Source organism: Sparus aurata, chromosome 13 (assembly GCF_900880675.1).
Source record: "Sparus aurata chromosome 13, fSpaAur1.1, whole genome shotgun sequence".
Classification (NCBI taxonomy): Eukaryota; Metazoa; Chordata; class Actinopteri; order Spariformes; family Sparidae; genus Sparus; species Sparus aurata.
In genome coordinates this window covers 9,405,065-9,424,896 of record NC_044199.1, presented here as the reverse complement: position 1 = coordinate 9,424,896, position 19,832 = coordinate 9,405,065, and the positions used below count along the sequence as shown (strand labels likewise).

At 43.5% G+C, this 19,832-nt stretch overlaps 1 protein-coding gene across 11 annotated transcripts in view; it reads right to left on the bottom strand.

Moving 5' to 3' along the window:
* sipa1 (signal-induced proliferation-associated 1) overlaps window positions 1-19,832 on the bottom strand; it is a 39,938-nt gene that overhangs the window by 8,647 nt on the left and 11,459 nt on the right. For 9 of the 11 annotated variants that reach the window (XR_003986395.1, XR_003986394.1, XM_030437647.1 and 6 more), the window contains exons 2-14: window positions 12,249-13,858; window positions 10,922-11,046; window positions 10,648-10,836; window positions 9,326-9,500; window positions 8,893-8,996; window positions 7,496-7,653; window positions 6,554-7,160; window positions 6,197-6,471; window positions 5,095-5,499; window positions 3,519-3,641; window positions 2,988-3,114; window positions 2,764-2,887; window positions 1,059-1,157 (exon numbers count right to left, since the gene is read on the bottom strand). Coding sequence is in view for 9 of the 11 variants with exons in the window: in XM_030437647.1 (XP_030293507.1) it covers window positions 1,059-1,157; window positions 2,764-2,887; window positions 2,988-3,114; window positions 3,519-3,641; window positions 5,095-5,499; window positions 6,197-6,471; window positions 6,554-7,160; window positions 7,496-7,653; window positions 8,893-8,996; window positions 9,326-9,500; window positions 10,648-10,836; window positions 10,922-11,046; window positions 12,249-13,362 (3,625 nt within the window). In the remaining 2 variants the exon portion in view is untranslated. Of the gene's footprint in view, window positions 1-1,058; window positions 1,158-2,763; window positions 2,888-2,987; window positions 3,115-3,518; window positions 3,642-5,094; window positions 5,500-6,196; window positions 6,472-6,553; window positions 7,161-7,495; window positions 7,654-8,892; window positions 8,997-9,325; window positions 9,501-10,647; window positions 10,837-10,921; window positions 11,047-12,248; window positions 13,859-14,547; window positions 14,744-19,832 lie in introns of those variants that run through there. The other 2 variants (XM_030437648.1, XM_030437649.1) reach the window with 2 other exon arrangements.

Sequence of the window (19,832 nt, the reverse complement as noted above, 5' to 3'; positions counted from 1 at the left end):
TGCTGAATTTTCATTGTGCTACTAAAAAATGTTGTGTGCTACAAAATTTTTCAGCATGGTAGCACAGTGCTACTTGGAAAAAAGCTTAGCGTCAAGCCCTGTGTACTATACATCATATGGCCAATATGACTTGGATATATAAGCATTACACCCATATGTGATTGCTGAACACCTCACTCAACAGCTGATACGCTACTATAACAGCCTTAATAGAGAAATGTATTCCCATCTGGTCACAAAGGCATCAGTAGCTTCTTTTTCCAACATGAGTGAAATTATTCTTATAAGAGATCCCAACTTGACAGTTTAAAAACAGATCTGATTAGATGTGTTTACATGCCCTAAAGCATTTCATAATACTCCTTTCACATGCAAAATAATGGTTCCACCAGCTGTGATGTGTCCGATTTGTCTGCCATCAAGGCACAGTCACCTTTAAAGCGGAAATTCGGCCGGCTCTGTTCGATGGGGAGCCCCCAAGACAAATGCCTGTTAGAATGATTGGAATTTTGTATTTCTTTCCTCATCAGTTGGTAAAACATGATCATTTGTGAGCTGGAAAATTCTTGTTTATTCTGCATGTAAACTTCTGACAAAGCGACAGTTATCTAGACAAAAGTTAAAATTTTTTGTGCTGTACTAACTACAGACCCAAGTGCCAACAACAGGATTAATGCCCAACTTATTCATAACTCTAGTAAGGCCTGTTCACACCTACTCTTCATTTATGTCTGACTTGTGAAGCTCCAAATTTAGATGTGTTGCAACAATGCACATTGTACTTTTTTTTCTCTAGTTTGTCACGATTGAAAAAGAAACAATATACAAAGACAAACAATGACGTCTTTAATCTTAAAAGATTTTCTGTTTGATTACTGGAAATCTCTCTGCTTCAACAGCCCAGATGAAAATTTTCTGATTAATTAAATAAGACTATTTTTGCACAAATGTCCAAATCTCGGTTTTTCTGATTGTGCTAACAGCGAAGACAGCCTGTTGTATTATTAGACACGTACATATTCAGTGAAAGACGTGTGAATATATAAATAGGGTCTCACCCTCTCGTGACAAAGCCTCCAGGATGCTGCGGCAGGCCGTGGCCAGGTCAGCGATGGACTGCCACTCCTCCTCAGTAGAGTCTGTCGTCTCCGAGAGAACTGAGGGAAGATTGGAGATTGAAGATGCTTCCTTGTGAAACATGTCTCAGTGTAGCAGATATATCATAGCGTTGGAAAATAATACAGAAGAACAGCGAAATGCAGACATTTGAGCAGCCATTCTACAGTAACAAAGAGTCACCACTGGGGGGCGCTGCTGTGTTAATGCTGGTCAGACTCAGGAGCAGAACAGAGGGACAAGGAGGACATATTATTATTTATGACTCTTGGCTTCATACACGTTACATGACTTTGTAAGTTCTTTTCAAACCAGTTATGATGGGAACAGTAGGTGAAAGTAAAAAATGTGCTAAATATCAATTTGTATAATGAAGTTTTGGTAAATGATGGCAAGCAGATTTCATAAAACATCTAAAAAAAATGATTGACATTGAAATGGTGACATTTGTGCCTTCATAGCTGACTGTTTTCTATACACAACAACTAACAACATTGCTGGTTCAATTCCAGCTGGGGACCTTTTCTCTCTCTCTCCCTCCGTTTCCTGTCCGCCTCTCAACCTCGCAATCAACCTGTGTAATAAAGGCAATAATCTAACAAAAGATGCTATAATCCTTCCATTTTTAAGATCCATTAAGTCATTGGATTTCATCTTTTAGGATCAAAGCTGTGGTACACTTTAATGACCTGCAGACTTCCTGTGAAAGCACGCAACATAAAACAATCGGAGGCTTAAGAGGATCCTCCCCCACAAAAATCAGAAGAATCTGACGAGAGGATGAGCGAGTGTGCTCTTACGGCGCTTAAATGATGAGTCTCATAGTCTCAGCGGAGGCAGAGCAGATGGTGTAAGAGGGGCTCCTTGATTTTGGGGCTGCCGAAAAAAACTCCACCCCTCCCACTACCCATCTGTCCCCCTTTTATCCCCGCCCTGGCAGGGGGTGGCAGCAGAGCAGGGGTGATATTAGATTAGCGGAATAGGGGGCAGCGCGGATGAAAGAGGAGGGACAAAGGGGATGCAGCGGGAAGGAGAGGGAGGATAATGAAGAGAGGGGTTTAAGGCAGAAAAAATCTGGGGAAAAGGAATTAAATCAGGCAGGGATGATTTGCAAAACATGTGTAATTGTTCCATTTTGGCATCGCCAGAGCAGTCGTGTCAGCTGTTGTGTCTGAGAGGGAGGGCTTTGTTTTGAGTCCGTGTTCAGGGTCACAAAATCTCTGCGTGTTCTTTGTCCCTCAATTAATTTGCAAACATTTATATTCTTATTTTACATGCAGCTACCATTCCTTTCTTCAATTTAAAGTAATTTAAATTAAAAAAAATATATAGTGGGGGTGCCGTTTAGCTCAGTTGGTAGGGCGGGCGTCCCCTGTACAGAGGCTTTGTCCTCGTAGCAGTGGCCCGGGTTCGAGTACCGGCCTGGGGCCACTTGCTGCCTGTCACTCCCCCCCTCTCTCATCCTGTCTCCTGTCATCTCTTCAGTTGAACTTTCAATAAAGTCATATAAAGGCCCAAAAAATACTTTAAAAATTAATAAAATAAAATTATATATGTATATAAAACTCTTTTTGTTCACTCACACCCTTCTCAACTCTCAGTATTACAATTATATATCATAATATGTAGGAAAATTGAGGCCCTTACTTTTGGTGATTGAGTTATGAAGACTCAGGGCTCGTGAATTCCTCTCAGCTCGGTCCACACACGACAGCCGGGAAGACGAGTCACTCGCCGAAGCTTTGTCATCGCCGAAGTCAGCGGCCATGAACTGAAGACACAGAGACAGAGAGGGGAAACGACACTGTCAGAGAAGAGGACAGAGCGCCGCTGAGAAACCAATCAGATGTCCTCTCGTCTCAGCCTGTCACCTGCTCTTCCTCCAGGGGAACCTTGGGTTTGACGGCCAGGATCAGATCAGGTGTGTCATCCCTCAGCTCGCCGACGTTCTCATAGATGTGGCGTCCCCCCTTCAGCCCCACGTTGTCGTACACATGCCTGGTGAGGGAAAAAAAACAAAAAACAAAGCAAAAAGCAAATATGTTGTTGATGCTTCCTGACATTTTTTTTATCCAATACAGAGGTCAAAACAGGAACTGGATTCCCTAAACAAGTAATCTGCAGGACGGCTTAGACTTTGGCCTGATTGATGTTTGCTATTCTGCCCTCACAAAATCATCCATCACAAAGATCATATCTGATGCATTTTTTGGTTGAATTGCTCAGTTCTGCTTCTCATGACAATAAAAAAACACTCAATTTGTTTTGGTGAGCAGCAGAATTTAATATCATCCTCATGAATATTTCCTTTACAATCTCCTTTTCAAGCTGCTTTTTTGGAGTTCTCAGCTGGAGGGCGACCAGGCAGTGTGTTTGAAATCATTTGTCAGGCAAATACATACATGTCCTGCTGTGTTTCTCTTCTTCCTCGGAGGTTAACACTTAGCAAACATTCTTGTGACTCTGACACGAGGGCCTCGAGAGGATCAGGGAATATTGCAGAGGGCGACCCATCATGTAAGTGACTGTTAAATGGAAACAAATGCTCCGTTGTTGTCATTTACTTGATTTGCTGGTGGCTACTAAAATCTGAAGAAGAAGACAAAGGGTCTTGGAAAGTACCTCTAGTGATGTCACTCAGTGGCAAGTTGCATTGTGGGTAATGTGTTAAAAAGCATTCCACTGGTCTTGTATTGCACTTCTATAACACTGTTGGACTCTTTAAAGATATTAAAGATATATGCAGTGTTACTTCCCAAGACCTGTAATCCTTTCAAGATTTACTGTGCAATCATCCAATTAGTTACATGCAGAGGTGGAATGTTACAAAGTACACTAACTCAAGTACTGCGCTTTAATACAAATTTGAGGTACTTGTTCTTGAGTCTTTTCTTTACATGTTACTTTACGCTCCACTATAAGTCAGAAGGAAATATTGTACTCCATTAAAACTTTAGATTGACAGTATGGGTGTTCGTAATATGGGGTGCAATAACTGTTATATTAAAAATATATATACAGATATCGTGTTAATAATAGACATATGATAATATCGTTATTGTGAATAACTTTTGCCACAATAATCATCCAGTGAAAATCTGATATCCTGAGTCATATTTGACGGCTTAAGCTATTGTGCCTAACAACATATACGGGGAAAAAGCAAATGCGATTAGTTGACTGGCAGCTTTCGATAATTGTCATAAAATTACATTTTCATGCCAAAACGATTTCATTGTTCCAGCTCCTCAAATGGATTTGCTGCTATTTCGTGTAATCATTTTAATACATTTTTAATCATTAAAACTTTTGGACTATAAGTTCAACACTGTGATACAACAATCAAGAAAATGATCGGGAAATTAATTCATTAGGATAATAATTTGTTGCAAGTTAGCTCCAACTCAACCGACAACAGACAAAATGTTTTTGTATTGTATGTAAAAGTATTAATAATCTAATGGTGTTATACATAAAAGTATTATAATCACATGGGGCATTTTTTTGCATTCAGTGCTTTTACTCTCAACACTTTGAGTACATTTTCCAGATTATACTTACATATTTTTCTGTGTAATAGAGTACTTTTACATTGTGGTATAAGTACGTTTACTGAATTAAAGGGTCTGGAGTTTGAAGAAAAAAAGATTCAAATTGAAAACAGGATCATCTGAATGAGTTTTCTACCTTGAAACTTTTGCATTAAGTTGACACACTTCAGTGACGCAGAGCGACACACTGCTCGGTGTCCTTTCTCTCTGCCTTGTCCTGTGCAGGAAAAGTGACGCACTGACTCAGAGATTAAATTATGATGAGTCAGCTCCAGTTTGAGGATATTTTCAGCCATGTCGGATGATGTAAGAGCTCTTTTTACCTGCTGCTCTCCCACTTTGTAGATGTAGCGAGAACGATTATGACGTCTCACAGAGGAGCATTTCTCGACTCTATGATGCCTACAGTAGTATAGTAAACACTCACCCATCACACGTGTCCCTGAGGGATGGCCGTCTCTCCAAAGAGCAGCTGCGTGTGAGCTGTGAGCCGCTGCCCTCCTGGCTCTGATCGGCTGGCTGGTCCTGCAGAGAAGTGGCCCGTAGCAGCGGTAGGCTGGGCGGCGTGAGGAGCAAGCCGAGACTTCTCTCGCTTTGCCCTTCATCACACGGCTGCGCCTCGCCCTCTTCGGCCTCCACCTGCACCTCCATTATGTTCGGGTCACTGACTCCACCCGCCTTCAGCTTCTCCTCTTCCTCTTTCTCTTCCTCCTCTTCCTCTTCTTCTTCTTCTTCTTCCCTCTCGTCCAGCACCCAGGCCTCTCCAGACTGATCCTCGCCGGGCTTGCACTCCGCGTCCTTGATGGCTTTCTGGTAGAGCTCGGAGAAACTTCTGCAGATCATGAAACAACAACGTACTCAGAAAGAAGAAAACCGTTGTTTGTGTCTAGCTTTTCACTGCTCTGGTGAGTCATAAATTAATCCAGAAGACAAAAACAAAGACGTGATGAAGAAAAAAAGGCTATATTTGTCTATGCCTCTATTATATTGCTTTGAAATTGCAGAGCCTCTTACTTCCTGTGAGGAATTGTGACATCTTTGTGACTATTTGCGCTTTGTTGTAAGAGAACAAGCATTTCAGAAGTGAAATATAAATAAACTAGTTCGGGGTTCTCTGAGGATGCTTGTGCTGCCAGCTCTGAAGTGTTGATCTAAAGTTAAGAGTTTCAGTTTAATGTTGTTTCTCCTTTATTGTGTCCACATCTGCCCTCTGACTTCAGCGGAGTGGTAACACTGTGTCAGAGTGATAACAGATCATTAGAGGGATTGATTGGCTGTTAGCCAGCTGGTGTGCAGGCCGTCATCAGCAGCAGAGTAGCGCCTCTCTTGTCCCACTAACCCCCTCCTTCTTATTTACCATCAACCTCCCTCTCACCCCCTCACTGGGACTACTCTTCACTTTCTGGAGCACGCTTTATACCCATGAGCCCCCTCTCTGGTCTCACTCTGTGTCTGTTGACCCAAACATGCCCTCGTTAGTGCTCCCTCCTCCTCCTCCACCTCCTCCTCCTCTCTGCAGCCTCACCCACCTGCGAGGCTTGCCATTCTCGTCCGGTGGGATGACAGTGATGTGGATCTTGTGCGCAGTGCGGAGCAGCCTCGTCCTCTCCTCGGGGCTCAGGTGAACCAGCGAGTGTCCGCACAGCCGCACCACACGAGCCCACAGCTGCAGGCCTCCGCTCTCAGCGTAGCAGAAGCGCTGTAGCTCCGTCACAAAGCCCTCCTCGTTCATCAGGAAGCCGGGCTGGCCGACTCCGTCGCGCAGGGGGGTGACCTCGAAAGCCTCGCAGCCTCGGGTGACCAGCTACAGGTGAGGATATGAATGAATCAGAAAGATGCAAAGTGACCACTACACTACACTTTTAAATCTGGACACAATCACCCACCTCTAGCCTCTGCACCACCTCTCTTATATCCTCGGCCTGGCTCTCCATCACACTGATTGACACCGACTCCCCGCGCTCATAGAAGATATCCAAGCATGGGCCCCCCTCCTTAGTCTCCGTCACTGCCTTCCAGCCGATGACATCTCTGCAGGAGCAGTTAAACACCACCCTGCGTGTGCACCTCTCAATGAGCACCACCGACTCCGCCGACACCCCCAGCAGACAGGGGAGTCTGAGCTCTCCCGCCTCCCCATCATCTCCGCAGTTGACTATCACAGCCCAAACTAGCGCTCCAGCGCTGTGGAGCTCCGCCCCTTTGGCGCCCTTAAGCTTGTCTTTGCGCTTGCCTCCCAGAGAGAGCAGCGGGAACTTGGTGGAGGAGTCGATGGGCGTGGTGGTCACGTAGTTTTCGGCCAGGTCCTTTAGGTATTCCTGTCGCGTGCGGGTGGCCATGGAGCGGAACTTCTCTGACTTCTCTGCGGCGTTTTCCGCATTCACTGCCTTCGCCAGGAGGAAGTCTCTGAAGGCAAGCGAGCGAGGGAAGCGTGCGCCCTTAGGGAACAGTGGGCCAAATAATGGGATGTCTTTAGAGCGTGTCACAGCCACCCTGAGAGGAGGAGAGGAAAAAAAGGAATGACAGCGTAAGAGAGAGAATTCCGCAGAGACATTCAATCTACGTCTTGTTTTCAGGGCTCCAGTGTTTCTTCAGAAAGACAAACACCGACACTGAATCTGATACAGAGGCGTACAGATTTAGGTATTCTCCTATAAATAGATATAGATATACACTCATCTTTATATTGATTACACTTCCTATGATACAAGGCACCCACTTGCTGGTGAGGAATCTGTTTTCATAAGAGATTTTAGCCTGTGACATGATGTTTCTTCGGGGGTAGAAAGATGCATTTATTCTGAAAAGAGCACAGCAGGAAGTCAGACCTGTAATAGGTTTTGTCAGTGCAGGGCTCGTGAACCTGGACGATGATGAAGACATGTTGGAAATGGGAGCGGATGGACTTTGGCGTGAAGGGCAGGGCGCCTGGCTCCTGGAACACGATTGTCACGATGTCGTTACCGATGTGTCGCTTCCTCAGCAACTGACGGAGCAAAACAGACACACAGAGAGAGAAAGACGTGTTAGGCCAGAGCCATCGTGGTGAAGTACGATGAGACAAACCTCATTGGAACATCTAACTGGATTTATATCTAAAGAATATACAAGAAAGGTTTTAAAAACAGCCAGAAAACATCCGCTTCATTACTGACTGTATGTAGTTCAAGTGTGAACATTTGTTGTGTGTATGTATTTCTTTTGTATACAGATCCCAGGGGGAGTAGCTGTCGACAATTCACCCACCACTGGGGATCCAAACAAGCAAACAAATAAAACAAAAAAAATCTAAAACTGTAAAAACAATAAATAAAAAAACAAAGGCTTATATCACTGAAGTCAAGTACTTAAAGTCCCCATGGCACAGACATTTAAAGGCCCCCCAACTATTTTGTCACCCTTTTTTGTCACTACTTTTGTGTCTGTTTGTAGTTGTTGTGTGGGTTATTGCATTATTTGGTAGTTTCATGTCTCTCGTAGTCATTTCTTGTCTTTGTACAATAAATGTATGTCTCTTCAGTAATCAATCTGTGGCATTACCATGCTGTTTCTATTGGTTTACTCACTTAGTACTCCAGTAAAGATAATGTACAGTATGAGTCACGCCTCTCCAAAATGACTAATTAGGCACTATTAAAATGTTTTATGAGTTTGAAGCAAATACCATCTCTTTTGAATTAGTCAAACAGAACTGAAACTAGATTGTAACACTTAATAAAGTCAGAAAAAACATTCAAACTGAAAAGCCCAAGCTACTAAACAGTTTAAGGAAGCATCTCAGGGCTTTGTTAAACCTCAAATTTACATAGTGTATTATAATAGCACGTCATGTCTAGTCTCTTTATAGTGACGGTGAACAGGCTTAAACCACAGCCTGCACATAAAAAGCTGACAGTCAGCTGTACAGAAAGGCTGCCTGAGAGGGGACAGTGATTACCTTTATGGTGGGAGTGAACACTGGGGGGCAGGATTTTTATGTCATGCTTGTTGCCGAGTACAGAGGCTTTTTCTAAAGCATTTACCAAAGCATGACCGTCTGAACAGAGATGGGTAATGAAGGTTGTACCGAGACTGATGCAATTTCTTTTAAGGAGAGGGGTGAAACATCTGAGAAAAACTGTCAGTGTGAGAACTCCAGGAGATTAACCTGGTATTGGAAAAAAATGCTGCTGCAAAACAAAAGGCAGGAAATGGAAATGGTGTGTCGTATGTCCGTTTATTTTACCTGTTGTGTGTTGTTGGCTGTGTAGGGCAGCATGGTGGACACATGAAACATAATCTCATAGTCCTGGTAGCGCGTGTAGAGGGAATGTGTCCCCGTTGAGTCGGCTACACAAGCACACAGAAACACACGCAGGTCACATAAAGAGATTTTGCAAAACCAGTCAACGTCTCTGAATGAAAGACTAAACTCAAACTGTCACATTCAAAAGCTGTTCTTTGCTGCTCACTGAGGGGAGAAAACAGCTCCAAGATAATCAGCAGTGACTATGCTATTTCGCAGGCATTACTCAGATTACATGTGGCCAGATAGCAGTTATCTTAGGCTTTCAGTGCTGCACTGATGCCCTCTGGATAATGGTACTGCGACAAGGTGAGATCCAGCCGATGGATGGGGGGGGGGGGGGGGGGGGGCGTGGTGTGTGTTTTCAGCTCACTCTTGTTGTCCAGCTGAGCTCGGTATTTCTCCCAGCCCTTGAGGCGCACTCGCTCTCCCAGCAGATCCAGAAACTCCTCGAACGCTTGCCCCGAGCTCTCGTTGTTGTACATGTCCTCCTCTGAGCTCTGCCCAGCCCGGCAATACATCACTCCGACCTTTCGCTGGAAATTCAGCTGCATTGGAAGACAGAGAATCAAAGAGTTTAGACTGTTACATATGCATATTTATAGCATTCTTTCACTTAAACTGCCAGGACTTTTCATCTATACATAGTTTTTTCTGATCATTTGACATCTTACTTTACATTTCTATTGGAAAATGTTTATTTTTTTTCCTCAGAGGTCGAGCCAGCAATGCCCAAACTTTTCACTTCGGGGCCTTAAGTGTGACCCACGGGCCAAAAGAAAACACCTATTGTATTGTTGAGCTGCAATGGATCCCAAGTCCAAGTACCATCTTGGTACCAAATTGGGCCAAATCAAATCTTGTAGTCCTTTACACATAGAGAATCTGACAACTGTTACCATGTTATTTAACTGCTCACTCATTAATCAGCAAGTGAAAAGTCATTGGATAGTGAAAATCTGCAGGGACACTTGACCATATTTCAAGGTAAAAAAAAAACATATTTGACAACCTTTTGTTAGACAACAGCTAAAGACAGCAATCAACCACTTCCTAGCTAACATTACTGTTTGTTAGTGTTACATGATACAGTAAGTAAAGCATCAAATACTTCAACACTATTAAAGCACATTGTAAAACATGGATGTAATCAAACAGTGATGTTAGCTAGAAAGTGGTTGAATGATAATGTTGGATATTAGGTTGTCAAATGTGCTGTTGTTGCTATCCGTCATCTTTTCAGTTGCTGATCAATCAGGAAGTGGTGAAATTTTATCAGTATGTCAGATTGTCTGCATTTATGTGAATGCAACCATCTCACATTATCCCAGAAATTGAGCTTCACTCTCTGAGCGTGACATCAAAATAAAACAATTGTAAATATGATCTATGGTGGAACAACCTTCACCCACGGGCCCTTTCTTGGACAGTCCTGCGCTAGTTGCTATCTGATAAAGCTGTATTTAAATGTTCAGGGGTCATGACAATATGGTTTCCATTCATGTGATACACAATTAGAAAATCATCATGTGATCGACATAAGTTATTCAATGATGTTTTCAGTTGCAGTGTCTCAGACTTGAACTTTTGCGTGCTTTAGTAATGTATTCTTTTTTTATTTGTATCTATCCGATGGCCTCGAAAGCTTTCTGTCTGACACATGCAGCAGTCTTCAATGTCAGCAGACGTACTCACCCCCTGTTCATCCAGCTTCAGCAGGGTGTCCCGGACCTTCGGGGAGTTTGAGGCCAAGCGAAGGCAGTGCAGGTTCAGCTCAGGCATGATGAACTCCAGCAGCCTCTTGGGTGACAAGCCCCTAGGGGTCGTGTGACGGGCGGCAGAAGGCACTGACTCCTCCAGGATGGAACCTCGCAGCGTCTTCAGCTGAGGGGAAGATTCACATTTGTCACATCCAGTCGGCTCAATTGAACACACGCTGAACTCGAGGACAGCAAAGTGCGGGTTTTACCTCTGTGGTGCGAAAGATGATTCTGCAATTGTACTGAGCTCCGCTGGATCCTTCTTTTTCCTCTCGACGGAAGCTGATGGCCACTGGACCGAGGCGATCATCCATGCCGAAGAAATTCTGGTGTTCTGTGATGACAATACAGTCACATAGATGCAACTGTGAACATCAGCACTGTGACAGAGCTGTGCTTCAAATATGTCGATCATAAGGAGTCACTCTCTGTTTTCCTCACAGTAGCAACTTCCAACAACAGAGGACAAAATGTTAATTCATGCATTCAGTTTATAATAGAGACATGAAAGCAGACAAAATGGGGTCCAGGCTGCCAGCCTGACTGGGAAACTTAATTTACCCAATAGAATGATAACATGAAGAAAATTCATAATTTATTAACTGCACTGAATCCATTTCAAAGGAATTACAAAACATTGTCAATCAATTTCACATGAATGACAGCCAAGTAAACCAAAGTGTATACTGCACAGTGGCTCTTCACTCACACTGACTGCACCTTAAATATTATTAAGACGAAATATCTTGATATATCGTAGTATCGATATTTTGTTACACCCCTTATAACGACAGATTACAGGTTACCATAGCAACTAAGCTACTGGCATCTGTCTATCAGGACCTCAGTATTGTAACTGGTCTCCATCATTATCAAAGGCTGCATAGGCCCCGGACTGGAGGTGTTCAAGGGGAAGCTGCAATAGTTAGTAGTTACTCAAGCCAGGCTGCGGATTTTGAAGCCAAGAACGACTTTAATACTTGTGACACTCACAAAAGCAGATTTTGTTATGTTTCCTTAAACAATAAAGTTTCACAAGAAGAAGCCAAAATAAAAAGTAAATCCAGGCTGAAACTTAAAAGAGTTTTCCTGACCTCCCAGATAAGTGACACTTCCCTCCTCTCAGGAAAAAGTACTTAACCCTCCACACATCTGACCTTCCCGTTGTCCCTTATAATTTTAACAGTCCCTAAATTATACAGTTGTACCCTGATAAAGTCTTACTCCGACTTAAAAGGTGATTGTATTGTTTCACATGCAAGGAATATGTCTCTGTGTTTTGGTGCATGATAATAAATATAGTAAGTAGGAAAATACAGTATAAAGAAAGAAAAAAGGAGCAAAAAAAATTATAATAAAAATATGTACAATGTGTTATTTTAATTAGAGTAAAGTACAGTTTGGGCAGCATTGTGCATGAATCCAGTTTCTAAAAGCACCACAGTGTATTTCCACTTTCATATATGATGACCAGAAATAGATTTTTTGTGATGTGAGTTAAAGATGTGAGTTAAAGTTGCCTTGCGCTGCACATACCTTTCATGTAGAAATATTTGCGATAGTAATGTGCTCCCAGATCTGCGTGCTCTATGAAGTAGTTGCTCTTGCCCTGCTGCTGGACGTGACTCTCTCTGGGCTCCTCCAGGACCGACACTGCATCGTTGGGGGTCCGAAGGCTCGACCAGAGTCCCCGCCTCCACTGGGATCGACCCAGACCCACCTGCTCCTCTCCCCCCGTCTCGTTGCGAAAGTGTGGGCAGCTGAGCAGAAGCTCGTTATCATTGCCGTCGCCTTCGTCCAGCAGCAGCGACTGCTCAGGGTCATCTGCATTCGCACCGTTATTTCCCCCGCCCTGCGCAGGTGAGGACGGGGTGGCTTGGGAGAGTGGGCGTAGCTGGGAGGCTGCTGAGGCCCCTGAGGTGATATTCTTTTTGCGCCCGATGCTGTCTCTGTTTGTAGCCGCCTCGGTGAGATCAAACAGGATGCTCTGAACGTCGTAGTGGGCAAAGTTCCTCACCCAGGCTCCACCCCCGATCATGTCATACGGACCTGGTTGAGGGATCTGAGGGGGCACGGGTTTGGTCTTCTTACTTAGACCTTCAGGCTTCGGCGGCTTGGCAGGTTTTGGGGAGTCCCCTGCGGGAAGAGACAGACCCCGAAAGAATCCATCAGGCTCTGGAGGGTTGCCTTGCAGTCCTAAGAGCAGGAAAGGGTCTTTGAAGCGGAGGGCATTCGGACTCAGGGGCCCCTGGTCGTCTGTGCTCGGCTCCTGGGCTTGAGATTGTCTCTCCAGTGAGGACAGGCTGCCGTATTCCCTGTGAAGCAGCACACCTGAATCCCCCTGAGAACCCGCGCCCACCTTTTCACCAACCGCCCGAGCTGCTTTGCCCCCTGCCTTTCCAGAGGAGTCCAAGTCTCCCAAGGTTACATCGCTGTTGCTCCTCTGCATGATGTGGCCACGGCCCACCGACCTCAGGGTTAACCCTGCGCGGCTCGGAGTGAGGCTGTCTCCATCAGCTCCATCACCCTCCCTTCTGGGCGGCCACTCCACCACACCTGCTTCACGCTTGGGGTCAAAATTGACGGTGGCGATCGGCGGCCGCATGTTCTGACGGCGAAACTTGCGGATGAAGAGGTCATCTGACTGCATGATGCCTGAGGAACCAGTCTAACTATCTATTCTCCACTCTGGTCCCAAAGCGCTCCGCTCTCCCCAGTTAAATCTCTGTCCTGGTCTCTATGGTGCTGGTGTGAAATGGGAGAAACTGTGTATGAAGACGACGTGTAAGCAGCAAATACAGTCCTCATTCACACCACTTAAGATGGCTGAACTTTCTCAACCCTTCGGGCTCTCATAGATGCCTCCGTGAGCTGCCACACAAGAGTTCTGAAGTGTGAATGAAGAAGACTGAGGAGAATGTGCAAGTGTGTCTCGTCGCAGGTGCGCGTGAGTGTGTTTCGGTGGTGGTCCGGTTGCGGGGTGCTCCTTCCTGCGGTGTGAGGATGAGAGGATCATCACTGGAGCCCGACTCTGTGTCCTCTGTGTAGGAGAGGCTCTGTCTTTATCAGCCCTTCTAACATGGCACCCATTCGTCTGCACTCTTCAGCGCCTGCTGCTGCTGCTTCCCTTTTGGTCCACTGGCCACCTGTAGAGAGAGAAAAAAAAAAATGCGGAATAAAAAGCTTTTTTCAATCTCATCCTTCCCATCATTCCACAGTGCTATTATCCTAATAGTCGGCTTTATATTCAACCACGGCAGCTTGTACGCGAGTGCTCAGAAACACTGTGGAGGAGAATGGCTGTGATAAACAACTATTGAATTCTAACTATAAAGTGGTGAGCAGCTCTGACGTGTGTCTTATTGTTGAGTAATGCCTTGTACCTCTGTTTTCTGCTTTCTTTCATTATCATTCTTTCCTTTACACACTTTCCGTTCCACAGCTTCCCTAAATAGTTCAGCGGCAGACTAAAATGCTCAACACATCCACGCCGCACACGCTCACAATAGACAGTATTAACAGAGAGGAGGGGGGCCTTCCTGACTTACTGACAGTGTGCCAACATACAAGAGAAATAAGTGTAAACTCTCTCTCACCCGCACATACGTTCACACACAAACAGACACAGTTTGGTTGAGCTCACTCCTGCACCAGTGTTAAAAGAATCTATAAATATTAAAAAAGACAACAGGAGCATTAGCGGTATAGTATTCTGGATCAGCTGATTTTTTTTTTAAGAGTCATTCAAAGTCGACAGAGTACGATGCACATTTGCTTCCCCATTTTTTAAGTCCAAAAAGACAAATCATCGTCTTCAGTCTCGGCAGCAACTTACCAACAAAGTGGGTTTTGTTTCAGCTAAAGATCAGTCGGTTTCTGTCATCATCTGCCTCTGCTGCCCCGTCTTTGACCAAACTGACGTCAATCAGCTCGAGACGAAACCTTTTGTCGCACTCAATAAGGTATGAGGCTTCTTCCTGTCTAGCATTTCTGCAAGCATCTCCTCTCTGCCTCTCTCTCTCTCATGCTTGCAGCCCAAAGAGCAGGTGCAGTGGTGCAGAGCTGCTACCAGAAAAGACACACACACACACACACACACACTCGACTAAAAAAAAAAAGAAAAAGCTTTAGAGTAAAGAGAGGAAGTCACAAGAAATCTTTGTTTCCCTTCCTTGCCTGCGCTGCTGTCATGATCAGAAGTTATGAGTAGTTTCAATCGCGTGTCCAGATAGGCTAATACGTGAAAGTGTTATATATATGCACACCGAGAAGACACCCGGTGACACCGAGGGGCTCACTGTTGGCAGGATATGTGCAGATTTGACCGGCTTTAAAGGACACCTATAAAGTTTTTCTTCTTTTTCTTTTTTCCGGGCCTTAAAGGGACAAGCGCTAAAAACAGTGTTTCAGGTGGAGAAGGAATACAGAACTGGACAGAATGAGAAAACTGATGTGTTTTGTGGGCATTAAACAGCCATCCACGTTTTTGTTTTGAGCATTAAAAAATTAATGCTTTTGTTTTCCATAGACTCTACTATTTATTACATTTCACTTGGAAGGACACCGTGGCTTTAAACCAGGCTAATTTACATCCAGCTACCAGTATCTTTATCCTCGGCAATCATGTTGAGACTTTACATTAACAATAATATGCAATTTTTGTTTGTTGACGTTGCTCCGCTAATGCAATGCTTTTGAAACTGGCTGACGCAGACGGTCGCCGACAGTCTCCACAGGCCGAGCTTGAGACACACAGCATTCGATGCAAATGAGCACGAACTGTATTAAAACAAGCATTCAGCAGCTACATACATCTAAATGCTAATACGAGAAAGGACGGGAAGGTGGGGTTAAATTACTGGAAACAGACAGGAGGGATGTTTATGTATGCATGGATATAGTCAGGACTTTTAAAAAACAGAAGTCATGAGTGCAGATTCCCCTTACGCAAACCTACCTATTGATCAAAAATCTTAATTCCTGCTGTATTTTATATATCAATCTTTAATTTAGACATTTTATTGTTATTTTGAAGCCTGAAATTAGTGCAAAATGCTTACATGCATGGCTAGCATTACATATACTCTCAAACAATATGTGTAGCATTGGAACAAATGCTTCAAATGATGCTGCAAAATTAGCATGATGAATTACATGCAAACAACTAATAATTAAGACAGAAAATACACCTCTGATTGGTCAAGGCATCTCTTGCCCTGATACTCTAAGACATTTCCATCCATGTGTGGTTCCCCATTTGACACAGGAGCACCGGTTCACATAGAGAAGCCTCTGTGCACTGTCTGCATGGTGCCAGGGCTGCTGACATTAAAACCCTGCTCATGTTTCTTGCTGGGAACCTTCAAATCTTCTCAAACTCCCCATTACCCACGCGGGGCACAAATGATCTTCGTTTATCTGCAGTCATTATAGGTGCAGCATCATCTGCATGTTTCACAAAGCCATGAAAAAAGTGAGCGAGCAAACCCATATTCTCCGGTGTCTCTAAAGTGGGAGTGGAGATTGTTGGCAGCAGGTTCTTTTTTTTCGAGAATCACAGATTGCCTTCATGTTGTTCCAACAACAAACTGAACTTCCAGGATCTGCCAGAAGCACTCCTGCTCTCCACCAACACACAGCGAGGGCTGAACTTGGACACTTATCACTCACCACTTTTGTTCAAACCGTGTATTCCTCGGCTCCCGAAGACCCCCGACCCGTGAATCACTCCTTGTTCCCATAGCAACCGGTCTGGTGCCACCCTCTTCCGATGTGTTATCTAGCCCACCAGCGCTCTAAATTATCCCTGTTTAATCGACTCAGAAGGTGAAATAGCTTCACTCCTGTCAAATAAGCCCTCAACTGATGATGACTGTGTCAGTAAACTTGTCAGTTTATCGGCTTCAAAACACAAGATGCTTGACTGAATCTTCAGTTTATTAAAATGTCACTAAAATAATATTGTCTAACTAAGGATCTATATGGGTTTGATAATCGCATAAAGAAGGTGGTAAATTAGCTATAGGCAAAATAAAGAAAATGCAATTGCACCTTACACAATAAATCTGGGTGCTTAGCCTAAAAAACAAAACTAGCAGTATGGCTGCAGCATGTTTATGTTAGCATGCCAACCCTATAAACTACGTCCGAAATCGTTTGCTCATTCACTACCTCCTACTAACTGTTAACTCTTCATTTTGAACATGTTAGCATGCTAATGCTGATATTTAGCTGAATACAGCAGTGCAGCCAACTGTTTTGTTCACTGAAAAAGTTGCCATTTTTCCAACTTTACCTAAACACCCGAATAAAGTATGACAGAACTTATCTAACACTATCTATCTCTTACTGCCTTTATTTGACAATTTCAGTTACCAGTGATATCAGCCTAATTTGTTTGTCTTAAAACAGACAGAAAACAGAAAATTCAAGTCTAATCGTTCTCAGTCTTTTCAGTCCTTCATTGATCAGGACCCAATTGAAACCAGCTTTGAAAGGGAATAACACAGATCACTAAGTTATTAACATGATTCACATCTACATAATCTGCCGGGTGCTTCAGCATCTATCTGTTCCAGTGTTATCAAGTCATTTTCCATCTGCTGTGTGAGGCTAATTAACAAATTCTCTTTGAATCACAATCAAGTACAGCAACAAAAAATGGTACATTTTCAAAGCAGAGCAAAGCCATTCTCTTACCATTACTGATATTTGATGTGTTCAATCAAATCCTCACTAGTCCTGTCCTAAATACCCTTGCCACATAAACAGTGACGTTAAATAGACACACAATGGCTGACAGCGGTACTGGCATAGAGAAGTGTGTGGTGTACGTAACGTAGTGGAAGTACAAAGTGAAGAGGAACTGAAGAGTTGACCCTGCCCCCAAAAGTTTCTGCTCAATTTGTCAGTAGACCAATTGTTTGTATTTTCAGCTGTATGCATTAGTCATGCCGATTTAAATGTCATTTTACATCCTCCCATCAGAAAAAGCAGGGAAGCTTTGTCATTTAAACAAACCGCCTCTTGATCCAAAAAATTGCTACCCTAGAAAAACACATAAATGATTAATAACTCGCTTAATGTTTTCCCAGGATATTTCTAGCTGAACAGTCTTATGAGCTGTATCAGTCGGCCTTAAACCAAACCCTAATATGATCATAAATGGATCATTTCGTGATAGTGAGACTGACTGAGTGGCTATAAAAAAGAACTTAAGGATATTATGAAGGCTTGACAATAAACAGCGACGGGAAGCTCTTTTTTCAAAAGCTTTCATGCAGCTGATTGTAGTCTGACAGTAAGTGTGCATCCCAGTGGTTTAAAAACTGTTCCCAGTAGTTCTGTTCGGGATCGCAGTATGGTCAAGTGCAATAACATGATGGTAAAAAGTGTGACGAAGCAGCATTATAATGAAGCACTGCAGAGCTTCGGAGGTGCCCCTGGCCTACAAAGTTTTGTTCTCCAGATGTTAGAAAAAGATGTTTGTTTGGTACAGAGCCCAGGAAATGTTATATCATCATGATTTTAAAGGATACTGGTGATGTTTTTCCTTTTTCCTTCAGTGTTTTATGTTTTTGTGCATGTAAAACATCTTGAAAGTTAAAAAAGGTCAAAGTCCGCACCAAGAGAAGCTCCTCTCTCCCACAGAAGACACTGCTCCTGAAATGCCTCATCAGTAGTCTCGTCTTTAGTTCCGTGACTTCATGACATCAGACTACGTCACCATGTTACACGATTGATTAATACATGACTAGCAGATAGCTAGGGACCTGAAGATTAATTTAGCGTAGCTGCTCTGTTGTTGTTAGCGGTGATGGGTCAAGCGTGTGTGAGCTGACCAATCAGATGAGACCCGGTATTCGGGAGGCGGGCCTTAAAGAGACAGGAGCTACATCAAAGGGTTTCGGACTGAGAGGGAATACAGAGCTGCAGCAATGGACAGAATGAGAGACTGGATGTGTTTTTTGAGCATTAAAAGCACATAAACCTATTCTAATAGTAATCAAAAAGAAAATGACGAACCTGAAAAAGAGCATCATGTGTCTCCTTTAATAGTTTTTTAATTCCCACTATTCATGAATTATATTGCAATTGTAATCACTGTCAAAACAAACACAGTATGATTTTTTTTCACCCTGTCCTGCAGCCCTGTTCTTCAGTGAATACAGCTAAAAACAGCCTGAGAAGATTAGAGAAGATTAAATCTGTTCACATGGTGTAGCACTTTCTAACATTTTCAAACGCCAACAAATAAATCAGTAGGTCACTGTCTGTTCGGAGATTACTGCCTTGAATTTTCATCAGATATCAGCTCTCCTCGCTCCCGTACAAGCAAATAAATGCTTCATACTGTTACAGTTGCACTCAGCCACTTCAACAGCGCAAACACATTTCTCCATGTCAGTCAGTGCAGCAGTTGATGGAAAGCGTACGCGACCCCTGATGCTCCCAGAGCCACAACGCTGCCACATCGAGAGAAACTTGACCTCTCACTGGACTGGTTAGCAGGAATCACTCAAACGCAATTTATTAAATGGCTTTGAAGAGGAATGGCACGGAATTTGATTTGCTGACATTTGGCATCGCTTAAATCTCAATGACCTTGTTGTTTTCATTTATTCTTCACGAATATTTCCATGTCTCAACAATCATAAGAATAACCTTATTTAACCTTTCAACCTCATGTATCCAATAGTGGATTGTAACTCTGACATCCATTCATATGGTCAGACTATTGGATAAAAAACAGCTGTATTCTCAATATCTTGCAGACACTGTCGTCTGTTCAAGCACCGAATCACTTTGAATAATAAACAGTATAAAAACAGTCTTTGTTTTTTCTCTTCTGCCACAGCATCAGTCCACGAGGGATGACCCAGACATGCTGCTGCTGACACTCTCAAGGTTTTTTTTTTTTTTTTTTTGAGCATTCACTAACAGCACAGGGAGGGAGGATGCTTCCCCCTGTACATCTCCTCACGGTACCAGAGACGGTCTCTCTCTCCAGGAAACTCAATAATGCATGTAGACAGCAGTGTTTAATCCTGCGTCTCAGAGCTTAAAAACCCTGTGTGTAGACAGTGGACAGTACTGATCTCAGTACTGTGCTCACATAGT